Source organism: Barbus barbus (genome assembly GCF_936440315.1).
Source record: "Barbus barbus genome assembly, chromosome: 5".
NCBI classification, from domain to species: Eukaryota; Metazoa; Chordata; class Actinopteri; order Cypriniformes; family Cyprinidae; genus Barbus; species Barbus barbus.
Window position 1 is genome coordinate 38,589,510 of NC_136733.1, and position 19,366 is coordinate 38,608,875.

General features: G+C 37.9%; 1 protein-coding gene across 1 annotated transcript in view; it reads left to right on the forward strand.

Moving 5' to 3' along the window:
• Positions 1 to 19,366, forward strand: part of LOC306869717 (transmembrane protein 132C-like) — a gene marked incomplete at both ends in the record, with an annotated part of 211,025 nt that overhangs the window by 97,967 nt on the left and 93,692 nt on the right. Inside the window, one exon of the mRNA XM_079416599.1 lies at positions 12,933 to 13,073. Within this exon, the coding sequence (XP_079272725.1) occupies positions 12,933 to 13,073 (141 nt within the window). The remainder of the gene's footprint in view (positions 1 to 12,932; positions 13,074 to 19,366) is intronic.

Here is a 19,366-nt window from a genome sequence, read left to right on the forward strand (position 1 = left end):
TGTCAGTGGCGTGGATTGATGGTACATGGATGCCAGGACGCAGACTGCGAGAGAGGAATTAGCACGAAGAGGAGACGGGATCCCGCTGTCACTCTCTCGTCAAACACATGCTGGGCTTTGCCGCTAACTCAGAGCGCGGGGGAGAGAGAGGAAATGGTGTTTTTGGCAAAACCAGTGTAGCCATTTTCTAAAAAGCGATCTCGTGCTATAATGTTGATATATATATATATATAAATATTTTTTTTTATTTATTTTTTTATACCAATATCATTTTGAGAATAAACCACTTGTTGAGGCTGAAAAAGCATGATCATTTTATGACTTAGATCATAACCATTGTGGTACCTTCACAATAGGTTTCCCACATTTTAAAAAAAATTAAAAATTGAAAATAATTATCTAATAGCTGCTATTTGTTCCAGAATCAATGAACCACTTCCCTAGTATGATAAATACCACAAGGGGGTGCTAGGGAGTCCGTAAATTTTGAGGATGTTTTTTTTCAAACATTATATTGAATTTAGATGCTGCCATGTTGAGCTCCGTAGAGGAAGGAAGTGAAGTACAGTAGTAAGATGCTCTGATTATGTCGTATTTTCAGACACGAACACTTGCAGTAGGAGTTTGGTTTTATGTTGAATTTTAAAGGAAAGGACGGAATGCATATTTTATTTTTTACATTGTCTTTTTTCATGGAGTTAAGAGATATTTGACACAGCCGTGTGGTTTGAAGGAACATTCTGTGCATGTACAAAACATAGTTTATATAGAAATAAGTAGCTTTCTTTTTATTGCAGTGGTGTTTACTGAGAATCAGAAACTTTGCAAGGCTAAAGTTCTCTTTCTGTTAATGTTTTCACTGTAATTTTTTTCCATTCATTTTTTTCATAAGTCTTAATTTCTAGTAAAATTTATCTAAACATTTTTAAAATATACATTTTCTTAAAGCAACATTGTAGTGTATAAAGACTTACTGTATTGTATTAAGACTGACTGACTTACCCCATTGGCTGCTTTTCTTGTTCTGCCAAAAAATATATATATTTTTTTTTCTATTTTTATAAAAAAAAAAAAATAATAATTTACTAGATATTTTGAGGCAAAAATGTTAAATAAATAAATAAATAAATTAGTAAATCAATCAATAAATCTCTGTGTGTGTGTATATATATATATATATGTGTGTATGTATGTTTTTTTTTTTTTTTTTTTTTCATTCCTTTTGAAAAATATAAACTACTATTCAAAACTTTCTATTAATTTTTAATTAATTGTTTTGATTTGTGTTTCCTATTTATAACTCTTTTCTATTCTCGTGTTTTTTTTTTCAAGTGTAGATTCCTGTGATGGCAAAGTTGAATTTTCAGCATCATAACTCCAGTCTTTAGTGTCACATGATCTTACAGAAATCATTCTGATTTGCTGCTCAAGGCGTTTCGTCTTATCAAACAACAGTTGCTTGATGTTTTTGTGAAAACTGATGCATTTTTCAAGATTTATTATGAATAAGTAAAAAAAAAAAAAAACTTCATTTGTTTAAAATAGACATCTTTGTAACATTTTATTGTGCTTATCGAATACATGTATTAATTTCTTTCAACTAAAAAAAAAAATCTTATTGACCTTCAATTTATGAATAATAATGTATGTCGCCACATTCTTTTCAAAGCATTTTTTTTTTCATTTCAGACCGAAAACTCAAAGGGCGGTTTCCTCAGTACTGCTGTGATGATGTTATAGTTTCCTTTGAACATGAGCAGCAAAGAGATGTTGTGAGGTATTTACAGAGGAAGTGAGCATGCTGTTATCTGTCAACAGCATATTGGACAGATGTGTGTGTCCGGGTGTGTGTGTGTCAGAGTGAGCAAACCACCTGTCTCTTTAACGAGCCCTGTGTTACAGCTGAGAGAAGCCCTCCTCCGCTCTCATGCAAATTCTCATGAGTTAGTTTGTTTGTGTGTTATGATATTCAAAAAGGTCAAAGCCTTGGATGACATTCATTCTTCCCCTGCATGTGGCCACGTCTCTTCACTTCAGCCGCCCTCCTGCATTTTTCGCTCTTGTCTCTCTGTCCAACGCCTATTTTTTTTAGATTCCTTTTCCTTACTAAAAGTTTGGAAACGTACATTCCCACACACAAAATACAACAAAAGGGGTGTGTTTTTTTCAGAAGAAAGGGAAATATTGGAAATGTGAGATTAAACAGTATATGAATCACTAATTCTTCTTAGGTGGCACATCAGTGAATGTTTCCTTTGGGCTCATTCCTGCACCTCATTTGCAGTTCTCCTTGACCACAGGACTGTGTTTGGTGCAGTACTGAACTCTTCAGCAACTTTCTCCTCCAGTTTCATCCATCCTTTCTGATTATTTCTTCCCTTCGCACTCCAGTTTATCCTCAGATGGGAGTCATCCACTCAGCAACAATAATTCCCTAATTGGTGTTAAAGTCCCCTGTAACTACTTTTTGCATAATAGAATGCATAATTATGCCTGTGCGCTTCCTCTGAGGGCTAATCGTCCTGCTCTGAGCTGAGCTCTCCACCTCTCCTTGTTAGTGCCATCATTAACGCTGCTCTGTTTAAAACGCCATCGTGTTTTCTTATTGACTAATCCTTGTCATAAAGTTGCAGAACAAACAGTTTGTTGGCCAGAAGGAGAGATGATCAGCCATTTAACAGTTTAGAACATTTTGTGAGGACTTGATAAGTAAAACTAAAGGTTCAGTTTGTTAACATTATGAACATTTTCAAATAGACGTTATATTTATTAACAAACCACATATTTGAAGTCTAAACAAGTATATTCTCGCCTAACTCTTAAAACTACATTCTGTGACACAAAAACAGTATTATTTCTAAAATGAGTGGATTTGAGCGTCCGCCATTACATATATATGTCCGCCATATGTGTGTTTGTAATTTTTTTTAATGTATTACAGATTACAGTTATGCAATTAAAATTTATATAATAAATAATAACAAAATTAATTTAACAATTTCAAGCATTTAAAGTGTAACTTGTTACAGATGTCATGCACAATAATAATAATAATAATAATAATAAATATATAAATACATATACATATACATATACATATACATAAACAGTGCCCTCCATAAGTATTGGAACAAGTAAAGACAAAATTGCTCTGTTGGCTGTGGAGTCAAGACATTTGCAAATATGATTAAAAGATGAATATGAGACAAAACTACAGAATGTCACATTTTATTATTAGCCGTTTCAACACATATGTTTTACCAAATAAAAAGAACAGCACTTTTAGAGTTCATCCCACTCATTGATGTGAGCATAAGTATTGGGACAGTTGAACATAAGGCAGATATACAAGATTAAAAGCTATTATTTAGTTGCAGATCCCTTGCACACAATCACAGCAGTGAGTCTGTGACCCATAGACATCACCAGACTCTTGCTCTCATCCTTTGAAATACTTTTCCCAGCCTTTAATGCAGCCAATTCCAATTGTTGCTTGTTTTGGGGAGTTTCTGCCTTTACTCTCCTCTTCAGCTGGTGAAACTCATCTTCAATCGGATTTAAATCTGGAGATTGACTTGGGCAATCTAAGACTTTCCATTTCTTTGCCCTTATAAATTCCTTGACTGAACTGGCAGGGTGTTTTGGGTCATTGTCCTGATGCAATATGAAGCACTTCCCAATGAATCTGGTGGCATTTTCTTGAATATTGGTAGGCAAGATGGTTTTGTACCCTTCCAAATTCATTCTGCTACTGTCATCATACATTAAGTCATCAGTAAAGTTGAGAGAGCCTGTTCCAGAGACAGCCATGCATGCCCATGCCATGACACCACCTCCACCATGCTTTACAGATGAGTCTGTATGCTTGGGATCGTTGCAGTTCCCTTTTTTCTCCACATTTTTGCTTTCCCATCACTTAGATAAAGGTTCATCTTTGTCTCATCGGTCCATAAACACAGTTCCAAAACTCTTCTGGCTCACCTTTGTGCTTTTTTGCAAACTTTAATCTTGTCTTTCTATTTTTGGTGCTGGTCAGAGGTTTGTATCTTGCTGTGTAGCATCTCTAATTTTTCATTTTCACAGCTTTTATGATTTGTCTATCATCAACTACTGTTGTTTTCTCAGCTGATCAGGTCGTTGTTGGTTGCTGGTGTCGCTGGTGGTTTCCAAACTCTTGATTTCTCCATGCCCTTTGTTTTTGCTAGAGCTCTAATTGACTTCCTCTTTTCTTTTAGCATCCAAATTGCTTGCTTTTCTCTCAAAGTCAGCTCCCTCATCTTCATGCTGGTTTATGTGTGTCATCATCGAATGCAAGATTCAGAATACAGAAGTAATAGATATAATTGATACGACACATTCCCTGCTTTTAATATCTGAAGAATTAATGCAACAGGACACAGCTGATCACTTAGAAAGACCTGAGAGGCAACTGCTCCAATACTTATGCTCACATCAGATAGAGGGATGAACTCTAAAAGTGCTGAACTTCTTAGCTGGTAAAACATCTATGTGTTGGATCACCCAATAATAACATGTGACATTCTGTAGTTTTGTCTCATATTCATCTATTAATCATATTTGTATATGTCTTGACAGCCAGCAGAGGAATTTTGTCTTTACTGTTCCAATAGTTTTGGGTGTGTGTGTGTAATCGATTAAAAAAAAACAAAAAACGAATTAATCGCACATTTTTCTGAAATTAATCGCGATTTAATCCCACCTAACATTAAAGTTTTTCATGTTAATGCTAATGAGCAACACCTGCGCTACTCACCGGTCTCCATTCCCATGGAGGAGCTCTGGAAGGATAAAAGGAGGAGCGACGACAGTGTTGTGTTTATCTTATTTATTAAATTCTTTAAATGTTTGCTGGTTCCCGCCGCCTTCATGCTGCCCGACCTCCTCAGCACCGCGGTCCCCCTCAGCAGCGAGGGCTCTCTGACAGCATGTCCTTCTTTCCTCCCGGGTTTCAGCACCAATGTAACACAGTTCGTAGAACGGGAAGAAGGAGGCGGGATTCTGTGCCTCTCCAGGCTTCCTCCAGACTCCAGACCTTGATTTCCAAATGAAATTTGGACCACTGAGCAACAGTCCAGTTTTTTTTTTCTCTGTAGCCCAGGTGAGATGCTTCTGATGTTGTTTCTGTTTCAGAAGTGGCTTGGTAGCCCTTTTCCTGAAGACGTCTGAGCGTGGTGACTCTTGATGCATTGACTCCAGCTTCAGTTCCCTCCTTGTGAAACTCTCCCACGTGTCTGAATCAGCTTTGCTTGACAGTATTCTCAAGCTTGCGGTCATCCCTGTTGCTTGTGGAATTTTTCCTACTCAATTTCTTCCTTCGTCAACTTTGTATTTAATATGCTTTGATACAGCACTCTGTGAACAGCCACCCCTTTCAGTAATGACCCTCTGTGACTTACCCTCTTGTGGAGGGTGTCAATGATTGACCATTTCCAAGTCAGCAGTCTTCCTCATTATTGTGGTTTCAAAGAACAAGAGAACCAGAATTTATACTGCAGGGATGGTCATTAAATGAAGTTTTCCTCATTTACTTTGCACTTTGTGACCAACAAACAAACAAAAATTAGGGCTGCACGAGAAATCGCATGTGATTGTCATGCGCATCTCATCAGTAAAGCTGATTCTGTGGTTAGTAGTAAATCTCCATCTGGTTCAGATGGAGTGGCATTTAATACACAGAGCCTAGATCACTGACAAACTACGCAATATTGCGTTCATAATCGCAGATGAATCTCATTCGATTATGAACACGATATTGCATAGCTTGTCAGTGTAAGTGTTTTTATTAATGCCATTTAATGTTGTTAATACAGCGTATAGCACCAGTTATCTAAATGGATGTAACATGGCAAAGATGAATGCACTTTTGGAAGTTGAATGTAAGGGAAATGTCATTTTGGAATTTCTGCGGTCTAATGTGATGTTGTTCATGTTCTTGTTCATAATGACATTTTCTTTTATTGTTGTAATTAATTTATAGCATCAACAAGATGACCCGTTGAATTCATTTTTGGAGCGATGACTGAATGTATTTTTAGTCCATCGCCTGTATATAAGATTAGTATTGACCAAGTTCAGAGGCTGTCATATGTGAATCAACTTACCTTGTTGTGTATATTCAACCGTTTCAATAGGAAAAATAACTTTTATATTGATTTCAATGGATTTATTGTAATAATAAAAAAAGTTTCATGGGCAGACACACACTCACTCTGTTACATACAATTAAAAAGTAGAAGAATCACATGCACAGCCAAACACACAGGGAAAGGGCCTTTGGGTCTATCTGAATAGGGATCACCTGGTGGTTTGGAGATGAGAAATGGGAGTGTGGGTGTCAAGTTAATTTGATGGAAATTTCATTTACTGGAGGAAATGTGTTTAATGTGTACTTTTCCTATTTCATGCTCACAGTGTTTAAAGAGTCTTTTTTTTTCTTTTTTTTTTTTCTTCGCATGACTGGCAAAAAGGTTAATATGGTTCATTTTCCTTTTTCAGCAAACATTAATTTAGCGTTGCAGTAGTTCACAAATGAAACGGACGTACAAGAAAAATACGCTGTTGGGGGGAAACGTTAGATTTCTCAAGCAGAATTAAAAGCAAGCCTCGGTCCATGGGTGTCTGTCTACAGGGAGCTGACTCTGAATTCAAACTGCAAATGGATTTTTGGCATTTTCACAGTATGTACACTACTATTCAAACGTTTGGAGTCAGTAAAGATGCATTAAATTTAACCAAAAAACTTTCACAAGAAATATTATAAGCTGTTATTTTAAACTTTTTATTAATTATAATATCATAATAATCCTGAAAAGATTCTAATATCTCAGTTTTCACAAAAATAATAAGCAGCACAGCTGTGGTCAACATTGATGATTGTGAATGAATGTTTCTTGAGCACCAGTTTAGCACATTAGAAATTATTTCTGATGGATCATGTGACACGAAACGGGAGTAATTACTGTATGCTGAAAATTTAGTTTTGACATCACAGGAATGAAATGTATTAAAATTGTTACTATTTTATTTTACTGTATTTTTAAACAAATAAATAGAGCATAAATTAAAAGAAATGTTAGCCTGTATTTCATAATTTCAGTTCAGTTTCAGTTCGAAAACAACCTTAGTCACTGAGTTATATAAAAACGGATGTTTGAAACTGTTGTTTTAGGCTGTGTTGTTGACACTATAATAAATTGCACTTACAAATTGCTTTAACAGTTTGAGCTGTTGCTTTAGAGGCCGTAAGCGTTGGTGCTTAGGTGAGGTTTGCATCCCCCTCCTCTCCAATAATTTCTGGCCTTCTCTCTACTAAAAAATGCTGCATGTCTTTATGAAGACAGCTTATTTGTACAGCTTTTAACCGCCATCTGTATGGTAACATCACTGTAATGGGCAGTGTGTGAGGTGCATCCTTTTTTGGAAGCTTGGCTCTGATTGGTTGGATTAGCTTCTATTCAGGAGAGTTATGAATGAGTGTGACACTGTGAGTTTGTCAGAGCATAGAAGACGGCCATGCATAATTTAGGAGTGTAATGAATTCAGGATGTCTGTGTGTGCTTATGTCAAAATAATCGTGCTCTTAAGACGATGTAGAGATCTCTAAATACTCCTGCCTTCCCCACTGGGAGGAACAGAGATGCACCAGCGACGACAGTCTCTGTGTGTGTAAAGAGAGAGAAAGAAAATGAGAAGAAAGATTGGATGGGGTATAGTTGGGGTATAGTTGTACTGTTATAAAAAAAATAAAAGGAGAAAAAAATGCATATCTTTGACATCCTCTTTCTCTCTCTCCCTGAAGGATGAGTGATAAAGACCTGGCATCTCAGACCGGCTCCTGTGGCATTTGGAACTGTCACAGCCAGCCAATAAGAATCCTTTGGAATAGGAGGTTGCCACAGAGCTCCTGTCCTGCTCCTGTCACTCAAACACTGGTCCAGACAGGGGTTTGAGGCTCAGGGACACTTTCACGCTGGGCTGCTCTTGTCATGCTCTCTCGGAGAATCATCGGGGTGATTTTGTGAGGGAGTGCATCTGCCTAGAATAGAAATAATTTGAAAAGTAGATTTAAAGAGTAGTAAAAAAAATACATTTTTTAAATGGAGAAACATGGGCTGAACAATTTGGGAAAAACGTTGGGTGTTAAAAAAAAAAACTTTTTCATAGACCACATTTCTACAAATTGTTTTTGTTTTTTTGACCCATTGAATAGGGCTTTTAAATAATAATAATTGTAATTCCTATTAATTGAAATGTATTAAGATGTGTATATGTGTGTGTGTGTGTATATATATATATATATATATATATATATATATATATATATATATATATATATATATATACATACATACATACTGTATGTGCTTTGGACTCCAGTGGGGCACTGTGTTCATTTAAAAACTGTATCATGAGTTGCACACTTACAGTTTAAACAAACACAGTGCATCGTTCATAAAACTGCAGCACATATTTATTTACTTAAATCACAGTCTGATCACACTAAGCCATATCGTGCAGTCCTGCTCTACCCAGCACAGCACTTGACACAGGAGACTCAGTTGATTTCACCAGATTTAGTTGTTAGCATGTTGCAAAAGTTAATGGTTCTCTTATAAGCATCAGAAAACATAGGACACAAATGCTGTGTAAAATAATCCATTTTAAAATGCACTGAACTTTTTTTTTTCTTCTTTTTTTTTAATCAGTACCTTTCAGTGTTGGAAGAAATTAAATGCTTTGTAATCTATTTATTCACCAAGCTTATTGCAGTGCATTATGGGGATTGGCTTTTTTTGTAAAGTATACAATGCTTCATTCCATTTTTGCCTTAGAAGGCATAATAAGTAGGTTGCCTTTTTGGAAACAGTCAGGCAAGCACTCGTGTTCCTCAGCAATGCCACCTCTGTAGGCAGCTGACTAGGTTTTGGAACAGAGCAAATGAAGGTGCACATCAGCTGCTAGACATCAACATCGACAGATATTATGCAGAAAAAACTCAGATGCTTAGTATGTGTGATTTACTGTTTGATTGTGTCCCACTGTTTTCTATGTTTATGCAGTCCGTCCTCAGTGTCAGTGCACTATTCTCTATCACACACTCACACACTCATTTGTTTTTGGCGCAAAGGTTGCGTCGCCCTTTACGCCACGATCTGCAAACTCCTCTCCAACCGAGACGCTGCCAGACAAACCCTGCTAATCCACCTGTGTAATCCACCATGTGTGTTTGTTTGTGTGTGAGTGTTTAGTCTCGGTATAGGGGATTGATTTAGAAGGGTAAATTCCCTGATCTGAGTCCCCAGTTAATTAAATGCCAATTGGATTGGCCTGCAGACCTGAATGCTTCCTGTGCGGTGTCCACCATTACACACACACAGATACATGACCTTTCTCGCTGTTGTGCTCTTCACCACAGTGCTTTTCCATTGTGGTCTTGAAGCAAAATATCAATTGGCAGCACCACCATGTTTATGCATGTGTGTTTTCTGGTAAATGATGCAGTGACGGTCGGTTTCTGTTCTTTAGTAATGCAGCTTTACTATGGCCGTGATTTATAATGATAATATGACTCTGGCAGAACATGCCATGTGACTTCTATATTAGAAGCCATGTGATCACTGGCCTGAGATATTACATTAACATTTATTCATTTGGCAGAGACCCCCTGGAGCATCCTGGTGCCTTGTTCAAGGACAAATGGTGGATGATTCACCAGCTTTTGGAGTTTGAACCTACAACCCCCTTTTTAGTTACCAACTCTGATCTTCCTTCATGATGATAGGAACATTTAGAATCTCATTTTATTAATTGCATAACTTTATACATATGTTAATGCTTGTTTAAGCATGCTCAAAGATAAAAACTATTTTTTAGTTCTTACACAATAGCGGAGTAGTTACGTAAGAGTAGAGCAGCAGCTGTGTTGTGACTCTGTGGAAGCAGACTGTTTTACCCAGATGTTCCTGTTCTCAAAAGATCCCCAAACAAGAGGTTTAAAAACAGAAAAATATGCTTCTTTTGAGTAGAGTTGTTTGTTTATAGAATGTTTGGAAATGACTGGTTTTCAGAATTTAAAGAGTTGATTCCAAATACATTTTCTGGATTCCTCAAGAAAAATGGGAGGTGGTGTAAAACGTTTTTTAAAGGAAGAGTTCACACAAAAATAAACCGCTTAATTTACTCACCCTAAGGCCATCCAATATGTACATAAGTCTGTTTCTTTATCAGAACAGATTTGGGGAAATTTAGCATTCCATCACTTGCTCACCAATGGATCATCTGCAGTGAATGGGTGCCGTCAGAATGAGAGTCCAAACAGCCGATAAAAACATCACAATAATCCACACCACTCCAGTCCATCGACTGATGTTTTGTGAAGTGAAAAGCTGTGGGTTTGAAAGAAACCAATCCATCATTATGGATAAAATAATAGTTTTGCTTTCTCCAGTGAAAGTCGTGTCGTCTGAATCAGGATAGAGATATGCGCAGCTCAAACAGTTCTAAACAAATATATTGGTGGATTTTGATGTGAGAGGACAACAGGGGATGGTCTTTTTTGCTGGAGGAAGTGTTCTTATGGATTATGGACTCATAGTTTTCCAGAAGTGATGGTTTAAAGGAAAATGCTTTTTTTTTGTTTCTTATAAACACACAAGACATTAATTGTTGGAGTGGAGTTGCGTAAATTACTTGTGGATTATTGTGATGTTTTTGTCAGCTGATGGCACCCATTCACTGTAGAGGCAATTAGTGCGCAAGCGATGCAATGCAACATTTCTCAATCTCTTCAGATGAAAAAGTCTTGGATGGCCTGAGGTTGAATAAATTTTGGGTGAATTATTCCATTCAGCAATGCAAAAGTCTTATCTACGGTATTGTGATTGATATTATGAATCAAAAGTGATGATGCTTTGAGTGTATGATTCATCGACTTAAAATATTCCAGACTTAGATGGGCGCCTCCTGCAGTTGTAATGATGTAAGCTGCGGTAAGAGTCACTAAATAAATCAGTAAATGAGTCTTCTTGTTGAGCAAAATCAAATGATTTGAGTCCCTGGAATAAATCAGAATCCTCACAGCTAGCTAATAAATCTCTTCTGGGATGTGTGGTAGTTTGATAATGAAGATAATCTCTTAGTCATTTCACACTGAACATTTGAAGTTGACTCTCGATCCCCAGTGTCTCGGGAAACATGGAATCAATTCTTTGTTGGAATAAAGAACTCAAATGCAGCTCAGTGGCTAATCCATATATATTGTAGTGAATGAGTAGTTGCATTTATATAGTTCACAAGGTTATTTTACAATAAGAATATAACACTGAACCATTATAAGCTTGTAACTTACATACAGCTTTTTCCCCACTCTCGTTGTTTGGAGAAAGTGGCAGTTGCTTCGATGTTTCTGAATTAACTTCTTGGGAATAGGCCTATTTCTACAGTTTTGTATGTGGTAATGTATTTCGATTGTGAACAGAGTGATGGGTTCCTCTGTCTGCTATTTCAGAGGAATAATAACAGAAGTAGCCCTACTGGATTTATTTTTTGTGCTTATTTTGTTCTGCTAGTTTTGCTATTTACAGCCTCTTTTAGTCAGTTGTGTACATGTGCCAGTTGAATTGTTTTCCTTTCAACAAGCTGTTTTTCAGTGTTTGGAAGAAAGACACTTTATTATTCTATTCCTCCTTTAATTCATGGATACAGAAGTGTAATAATGTGGAGAACAGAACAGAGTCATGCATTTACTTCTAGTGGATCTCTGTCTCTGGGCATTAAAGGTCATGTTCTTTTACCCGTACAGCAACCTGTTTGCATCACCTGCTTTCTGCTCACAAATATGAGCTGGCTAGGCAACGTAAATCTGATTCAGGAACTGAGCATGTCTCTGCGTAAGAAAAGGACAGATATACTTTACTTTGTAATGTTCTTTGTTGTTCAGGTATAATGTCAAGTCGCTTACACTTTGCTCCACCAATGGCACTAGTACTTAAGTATGTCTCATCATTACCACACCAAGCTCTACATGTATTTATTTACCTTTAAGTTCATAAACTGAAGTCTGAGGAAGCCAAACTCAGAAAAAAGAGAACTGATCATTTTAGAAATAATCATACAGTAATCAAGAATCAAGATCTTTCTCTTGTTTGCATCTTGTTTCCTTTCAACAAGCTGTTTTCCATCACTTGATGAAACATGATGAAAATCCTTACAGGCCTTAGCCAAAGCACTGACAACAGACTCTGAAGAAATAGTAATGCCAGACCTTGAAAATAAAGTGAGAGGGCAACTGGGGAAAGCTGGCAGCATTGTATAAGTTAGGAAATCTCACCTCTGATGTTTCCAAGGCCATTGAAAGGCAGATATAGTGGTGTGTGTGTGTGTGTGTGTGTGTGTTAATAAAGTCTGCAGTGTCTTGCCAAGGTGAGGAATAGATGAGTCAGCAGACAAGTCCAGAGGACAGAAAAATGCACACATTATCATCCACATATTAGTACTGTAGATAGCTACTTGTATACTGTATACTTTCTAAAGTACATAAATGTACACAAGTATTGTTTAATATGCATTAGCTAACTAACTTATTAGCCATTTTATTCCACAGAGCTGTACTAACACTTTAAAGCTCTTTGAAAAAGTGTGATATACACCCCCATGTGGTTGCTTTTCCAAATTTGGATGTAGAATTCACACTAAATATTAATGTGAGTCATCTGCTCGGGATTTTATATCTCGTAGTAGCTGATTATTTATTAAACAGGTAATAAAAAGCAATATGTTATCATTTAAGGGGCTGCATTTTCCAAATTATAAACAAAAATGTGTGTTTGAGCATAATTTGTATGACGTTAAGTGAATAAATGTATGAGTGTGTTGTGTAGGGTGTTCAAATCCTATGCTCTTGATTTCCTTAGAGTCCAGTATGGGGAAGGCATTAATTTCATGGTGGTGAAGCCCAGTAATCTGGCAGCGTGGGAAATCAAGCAAGAAGTAGTGCCTGGCTCCTCCTCCCTGTCCATGTTCTGCCAAAGGAAGGCCAGCTCCACCAATGAGAAGTAAGTACCGTTATGATGTCACTCACTGCTTACTCCACCAGATCAAGTGTTTTTGTCTGTGTATTACTATATTGTTTTATGTTTACCAATTCAGATGCAATGTAATTTTGGATGAATCTCACGTTAACAACACCATATCATGAACTGAAAAAAATATTTGAGTATGTTTTCAGAGAAATTGTTTCCACACCATTTGTTTGTGTATTTCATGCAGAAATGAAAAGAAAGACATAAGAAATTGTCTTGTTACTTTTATTTTCTTTTTAAAAAGGCGATAAGTGTCATAACTAAGCGCACATTACCTCAGTTCTCATTACCATATTGCACTATTTTGTTCTCATTACTGTGAAGTGAAACCAAATATTTCAATTAAACATTTAAATCAATAAATTATGTACGCTCTTAGCATGCTTAAAATAAACTTTGATAAATGGAAATAATAATATTTATTTATGAGTTTGAGTCTCGGGCCGGTAGGAATTGTAGGTGGGGGGAGTGAATGTCCAGCGCTCTCTCCACCCTCAATACCACGACTGAGGTGCCCTTGAGCAAGGCATCGAACCCCCAACTGCTCCCCGGGCACCGCAGCATTGGCTGCCCACTGCTCCGGGTGTGTGTTCACTGCTGTGTGTGTGTTCACTGCTGTGTGTGTGTACTATGGATGGGTTAAATGCAGAACACGAATTCCGAGTATGGGTCACTATACTTGGCCACATTTCACTTCACTTAACAATTCAACAAATTTTATTATCCAAAATGAGTCTAAAATCAATGCACTTAATAGTAAGCTTCACTTCACGTATCATAAATAACTTTAAAACACAAATAGAACAACATAATAGAACAATAAACATAAAATAAACTAAAATGAACAAATAATAATATTCCTAGGATTCGTATTTAAATGGTCTTTTTGTTGTGTTATATTCACAGACACTAGTCTAAATCGCGATTTGCTTTAAGTGTACTGACCTGTTTTTAATTTATTCATCAAAAATATGACACATTCTGTGAAATTCCGCATTATACACTAAATTCTGTTTTTATGACTGGATTCCACGCTTCCGTCTGTGTAGTCTGCGTCACAGAAATCATAAGGCCGTACTAATGTAGAAAACGAGTATGATAAACTCATTGTGAGCGTAAAAGACGGGAACTTTGTTTATTTACTTTATAGCATAGCATCTCACCAACTAGGTGACTGACAACGTAGCGTTAAATTACCATTCAACAGACTCAAGCCAACACTGCACTGCTGTCTATTGGACTGCAGAAAGATACTAACTTTTCTAACTAATCTGCTACGTTACTGACAAACTATGCTGAATTAGGAAATGTGATGTGACCGATGTGATAAACATGAGTTCTGGGACGCGGCGTGGCCGGTATAAACACAAGCATTGACTGCCGCGATCAGCTCAGCTCTAACGTTAGCTGTTAAAAATTAACCATCATATCATCATGCAAAACTAAGAATTAGAATTAGTGTAATGTGACAATCAAATATAGGTGCGGGTGGGTGGCAGGAGGATAATTTGAGGCATCGGACTTGGGTGAAGTTTGAGCTCATCTGCGCATCTCTACACTATAGTGACCTGGGTCGCTAGTAGCATACAATGGAGTGTGCTCTGCTGGACAAACTATGTAATTACACCATTTAGAAGCATTTCATCTGAGTAATGGCGGTGCTCATCGTTTACTCAGGAAGAAGGTCTATATGTTCTGTAAAAAAAAATAATAATATCAGCGGCATATCTGCGTCATATTCGCCAATACCGATATATCAGCGACAGGTTCATATCGGCCGATAAAATTGGCAAAACAATATATCGGGCGGGCTCTGTATATTATATGTAATATATTATATATTTAAAAATGATAGTTTCTGGCGGGGCTAGGATTGGCAACCCCATTCACAACTGCTGCCTCTGTCACTTTTTTCTTGAAAAGTATTGTGTTTATTTAGATGCAGAACGTCCTTATGACCACATCAAATGGGAGATGTTTAAGACCTGAAGTGGGTCAGAAAAGGTAACACTCACATTCAGCAGCAGCAGCTTTTAAAGCAATAGCAGGCAAATTAATCTAATATCCAGCTGCTGTGATGCTTATTAATCCAAGAACAAAAGAAAAGAGGAAATCAATCACTTTTATAGCTTTAAGGGGTTCATCAATATTTAATTTAGAATTTAGTGTTTGGTAATTATTTATTTTCTGTATATTTCTGCTGAAGGGCACGGGTAGGTAAATGTTATTTATTATAATGGGTTCATGTGAAGATTGTTTTAAGTTCACTTAAATTAGAAGTTAAGTCTAATGTTAAAATTGATAGCTCTCAATTATACTGTAATGCTGAATGGCTACAGTCAATGGTTAAATATTCAGGGGAAAAAACTATTTTATAGAGACATCAGTAGTATTGATATCAGTGATGCTGGCCTTCAATCATAAAAAAGATGCCATTAAAGAAATATAAAAAATATACTGTCTTTGTTGTTTGTACATTGTACATTTGAAGATTGAATGTGATATTATTGCAATATAAAGGTATATTTAAAAACTTTAATTTTAGGTGGGATTAATCATGTTTGATTTTAGAAAAATGTGCGATTTAATTTAATTAATTTTAGAAAAATGTAATCGATTGACAGCACTAATATATATATATATATATATATATATATATATATATATATATATATATATAATACACACACACACACACACACACACACATATATATATATATATATATATATATATATATATGTATATCGACCAAGATGGCGGCGCGAACACATCGCGAGGCTCAGCGTCTTACCAGATTTAGGAAAATAGTGTTAATTTACCTGGTTATTTCACTCGTGTTCGCGCGATTCAGTTATGCGAACTACAGCTACACTAAACAGTCACTTTTGGACATCAACAAACAGTGTTCCAACATCGTTTTAGATCATCCTTTCGACTTCAGCGAACTCCCGCCGGAGCTACTGAGATCACCGCGGACAGGCGGATCACTCGTACCGGCCGGAAGTGCTCGGCGTCGGCGTCGAGACCGTAAACAAAGACGGGGAAAGCGTGGAGGGCTGCGTGCTAAGCTAAGGCTAAACCCACATCGACCAGCTCTGCCCAGCATCTTCCTTGCCAATGTACGGTCTCTGATGAACAAGATGGACGAACTAAAGATCTGGACCCTCACACAGAAATGGCTTATGGACTGTAATGTTATGTTTTTCACTGAAACATGGCTCTGCAACGATGTCCCAAACCGCATGGTGCATATGGATGGACGCTCTCTCTTCAGGGCTGACAGAGTAGCAGCAACCTCTGGTAAAAACAAGGGCGGTGGAGTATGCATTTATGTAAATAAATCATGGTGTAAAGACTCTGTCATTGTTGATACCTACTGCTCTGCTGAGCAGGAGTTCCTGATTATCAAGTGCAGGCCATTCTATCTACCACGTGAGTTCACTTGCATTGTTGCTGCTGCAGTTTATGTACCTCCGGACGCTAATGCTAACGTGGCTATGAAAGAACTCTGTGCTGCTATTAGCAAATTACAAACCCTGCACCCGGATGGAGCCTTTATTGTTGCTGGGGACTTCAATCACTGCACTTTTAGATCTGTTCTCCCTAAATTTCATCAAAATGTCTCCTGCACTACAAGGGGACATAAAACATTGGACCACGTTTACACTAATGTGAGTGATGCCTACAAAGTCACACCCCTCCCCCACCTGGGTCAGTCTGATCACCTCTCTTTGTTCCTGCTCCCCAAGTATACCCCAGTCATCAAACGTGTGAAACCTACAATAAGGACTGTTAAAATCTGGCTGGAAGGTGCTGACTCCACTCTTCAACATCAATTCCAGCACACAGAATGGAGTGAGTTTGCTGCCCAGGCCACCACAAACTCTCAGATTAACATTGACATTTATACCAACTCTGTCATGGAGCACATCAACAGCTGTGTGAGCAGAGTGACCACACACAAAAAAATAAAAATTTTCAGATGTCTACTCCACTCTGCGTAAGGTGAATGCACAGAAGGCAGCTGGCCCTGACGGAATACCTGGTCGTGTGCTTAAAGCCTGTGCGGAGCAGCTAGCTGAGGTCTTCACGGACATTTTCAATCTGTCCCTGGCCCAAACATCTGTCCCCACTATCTTCAAAACCTCCACCATCGTACCAGTACCGAAACACTCCACTGCCTCGGTCCCTAACGACTTCCGTCCTGTTGCACTCACCCCCATCATTGCTAAGTGTTTTGAGAAACTGGTTGCATCCCACTTAAAATCCTGTCTCCCTGCTACACTGGACCCATTCCAATTTGCCTATCGCCACAATAGGTCAACAGAGGACGCCATCTCAACAGCGCTTCACTCTGCCCTCACCCACCTGGACAGTCAAAACACACATGTGAGAATGCTGTTCATAGATTTCAGTTCTGCATTTAATACTGTAATCCCCTCCAAGCTGATCTCCAAGCTCAGCCAGCTTGGAATCAGCACACCCATCTGCAACTGGATTCTAGATTTTCTGACTAACAGACCTCAGTCCGTTAAGTTAGATAACCTCTCCTCCTCCATCATCACCCTGAACACCGGCGTGCCACAGGGCTGCGTACTGAGCCCTCTCCTGTACTCCCTCTTCACCCATGACTGTGTTCCTGTTTATGGCTCCAACACCATAATCAAATTTGCAGATGACACCACGGTGGTAGGTCTGATCAAGGATGACGATGAATCAGCCTACAGGGATGAGGTGCAGCACCTGGCTGTGTGGTGTGCCTCCAACAATCTAGAACTAAACACCCAGAAGACAAAGGAGATCATTGTGGACTTCAGGCGGACTAGGAGTCATGCACACACACCCATCTACATCAACGGAGCTGTAGTGGAGCGTGTGTCGAGTTTCAAGTTCCTTGGCATCCACATCTCTGATGACCTCACCTGGTCCCATAACACCTCCACTCTGGTCAAAAAGGCACAGCAGCGCCTTTACTTCTTAAGGAGCCTTAAGAAAGTTCACCTGAATCCCAGGATCCTTGTGGAATTCTACCGCTGTACCATTGAGAGCATACTCACGAACTGCATCTCAGTATGGTACAGCAATTGCTCCGCATCTGACCGCAAAGCACTCCAGCGGGTGGTGAAAACTGCTCAACGGATCACCGGCACCCAGTTAACTTCCATTGAGAACATTTATCATAAGCGCTGTCTGGGCAGGGCAAGAAACATCATCAAGGATGCCTCTCACCCTAACCATGGACTTTTCACCCTCCTTCCATCCGGCAGGCGTTACAGGTGCCTACGCTCTCGCACTAGTAGGCTCAGGAAGAGCTTCTTCCCCGAGGCTGTGACACTTCTGAACGCCACACCACCAATCTAACCTGCACCTGCTTATTACTGCACTGGTCACAGTACTTTACACACATGCATTTGCACTATTCATATTTTGCACAGACTGCACATTGTCAAAGTTATTACAATATAAACTGTCTAAAGTTGTTACTGTACAAAGCACAGTAAACTATTTCTATAATATTGCACTACTGTTATTTTGCATAGAATACACTGTTCTATCAATACTTGCACACACTCATCCAGCTGTATTTATTTATTTATTACCACTGTTCTCACGTCTCTGCTGTTCATAATATGTATATATAATCCCACATTGCTCTGTTCATAATGTACATACAATCCCTACATTGCATTCCTATTTATATTCTGTATATACTCTGCTCAATACTGTATATAGCAATTCCACTGTACATTCTGTAAATCATATCTTCATTTACTCTGCACTTATATGTATATAAAACACTATATTCTTGCACTTCTGGTTAGATGCTAACTGCATTTCATTAGCTCTGTACTTGTACTCTGCATAAATGACAATAAAGTTGAATCTAATCTAATCTAATCTAATATTGCACGCAATAAGCAAAATAATAAAGTGTTATAATAGTTTTATATTTTTAAAACTAAAAAGGGAGTATTAAAGTCCCCTGTTGTGAAAATCAAGTTTATGTTGTTTATTTGTCTGTGTGGAGTTTTTAATATGCTTTTAGACAAACCATTTGCCAATCCATTAATCAATACCATTGCTGAGTATTTTCTCCTTAAAACTGTAGTTTCCCAATGGCACGCCCAGAAATGCGGTTTGAAACAGCCCTCAATTTGCTGCATCACAAACCAATAACCAATCACGTCAAGGGATCGATTCCTATCACTAACATGCAAAATATACCAATACAGGCACAAAACCAAAAATAAATTAGAGCAAAA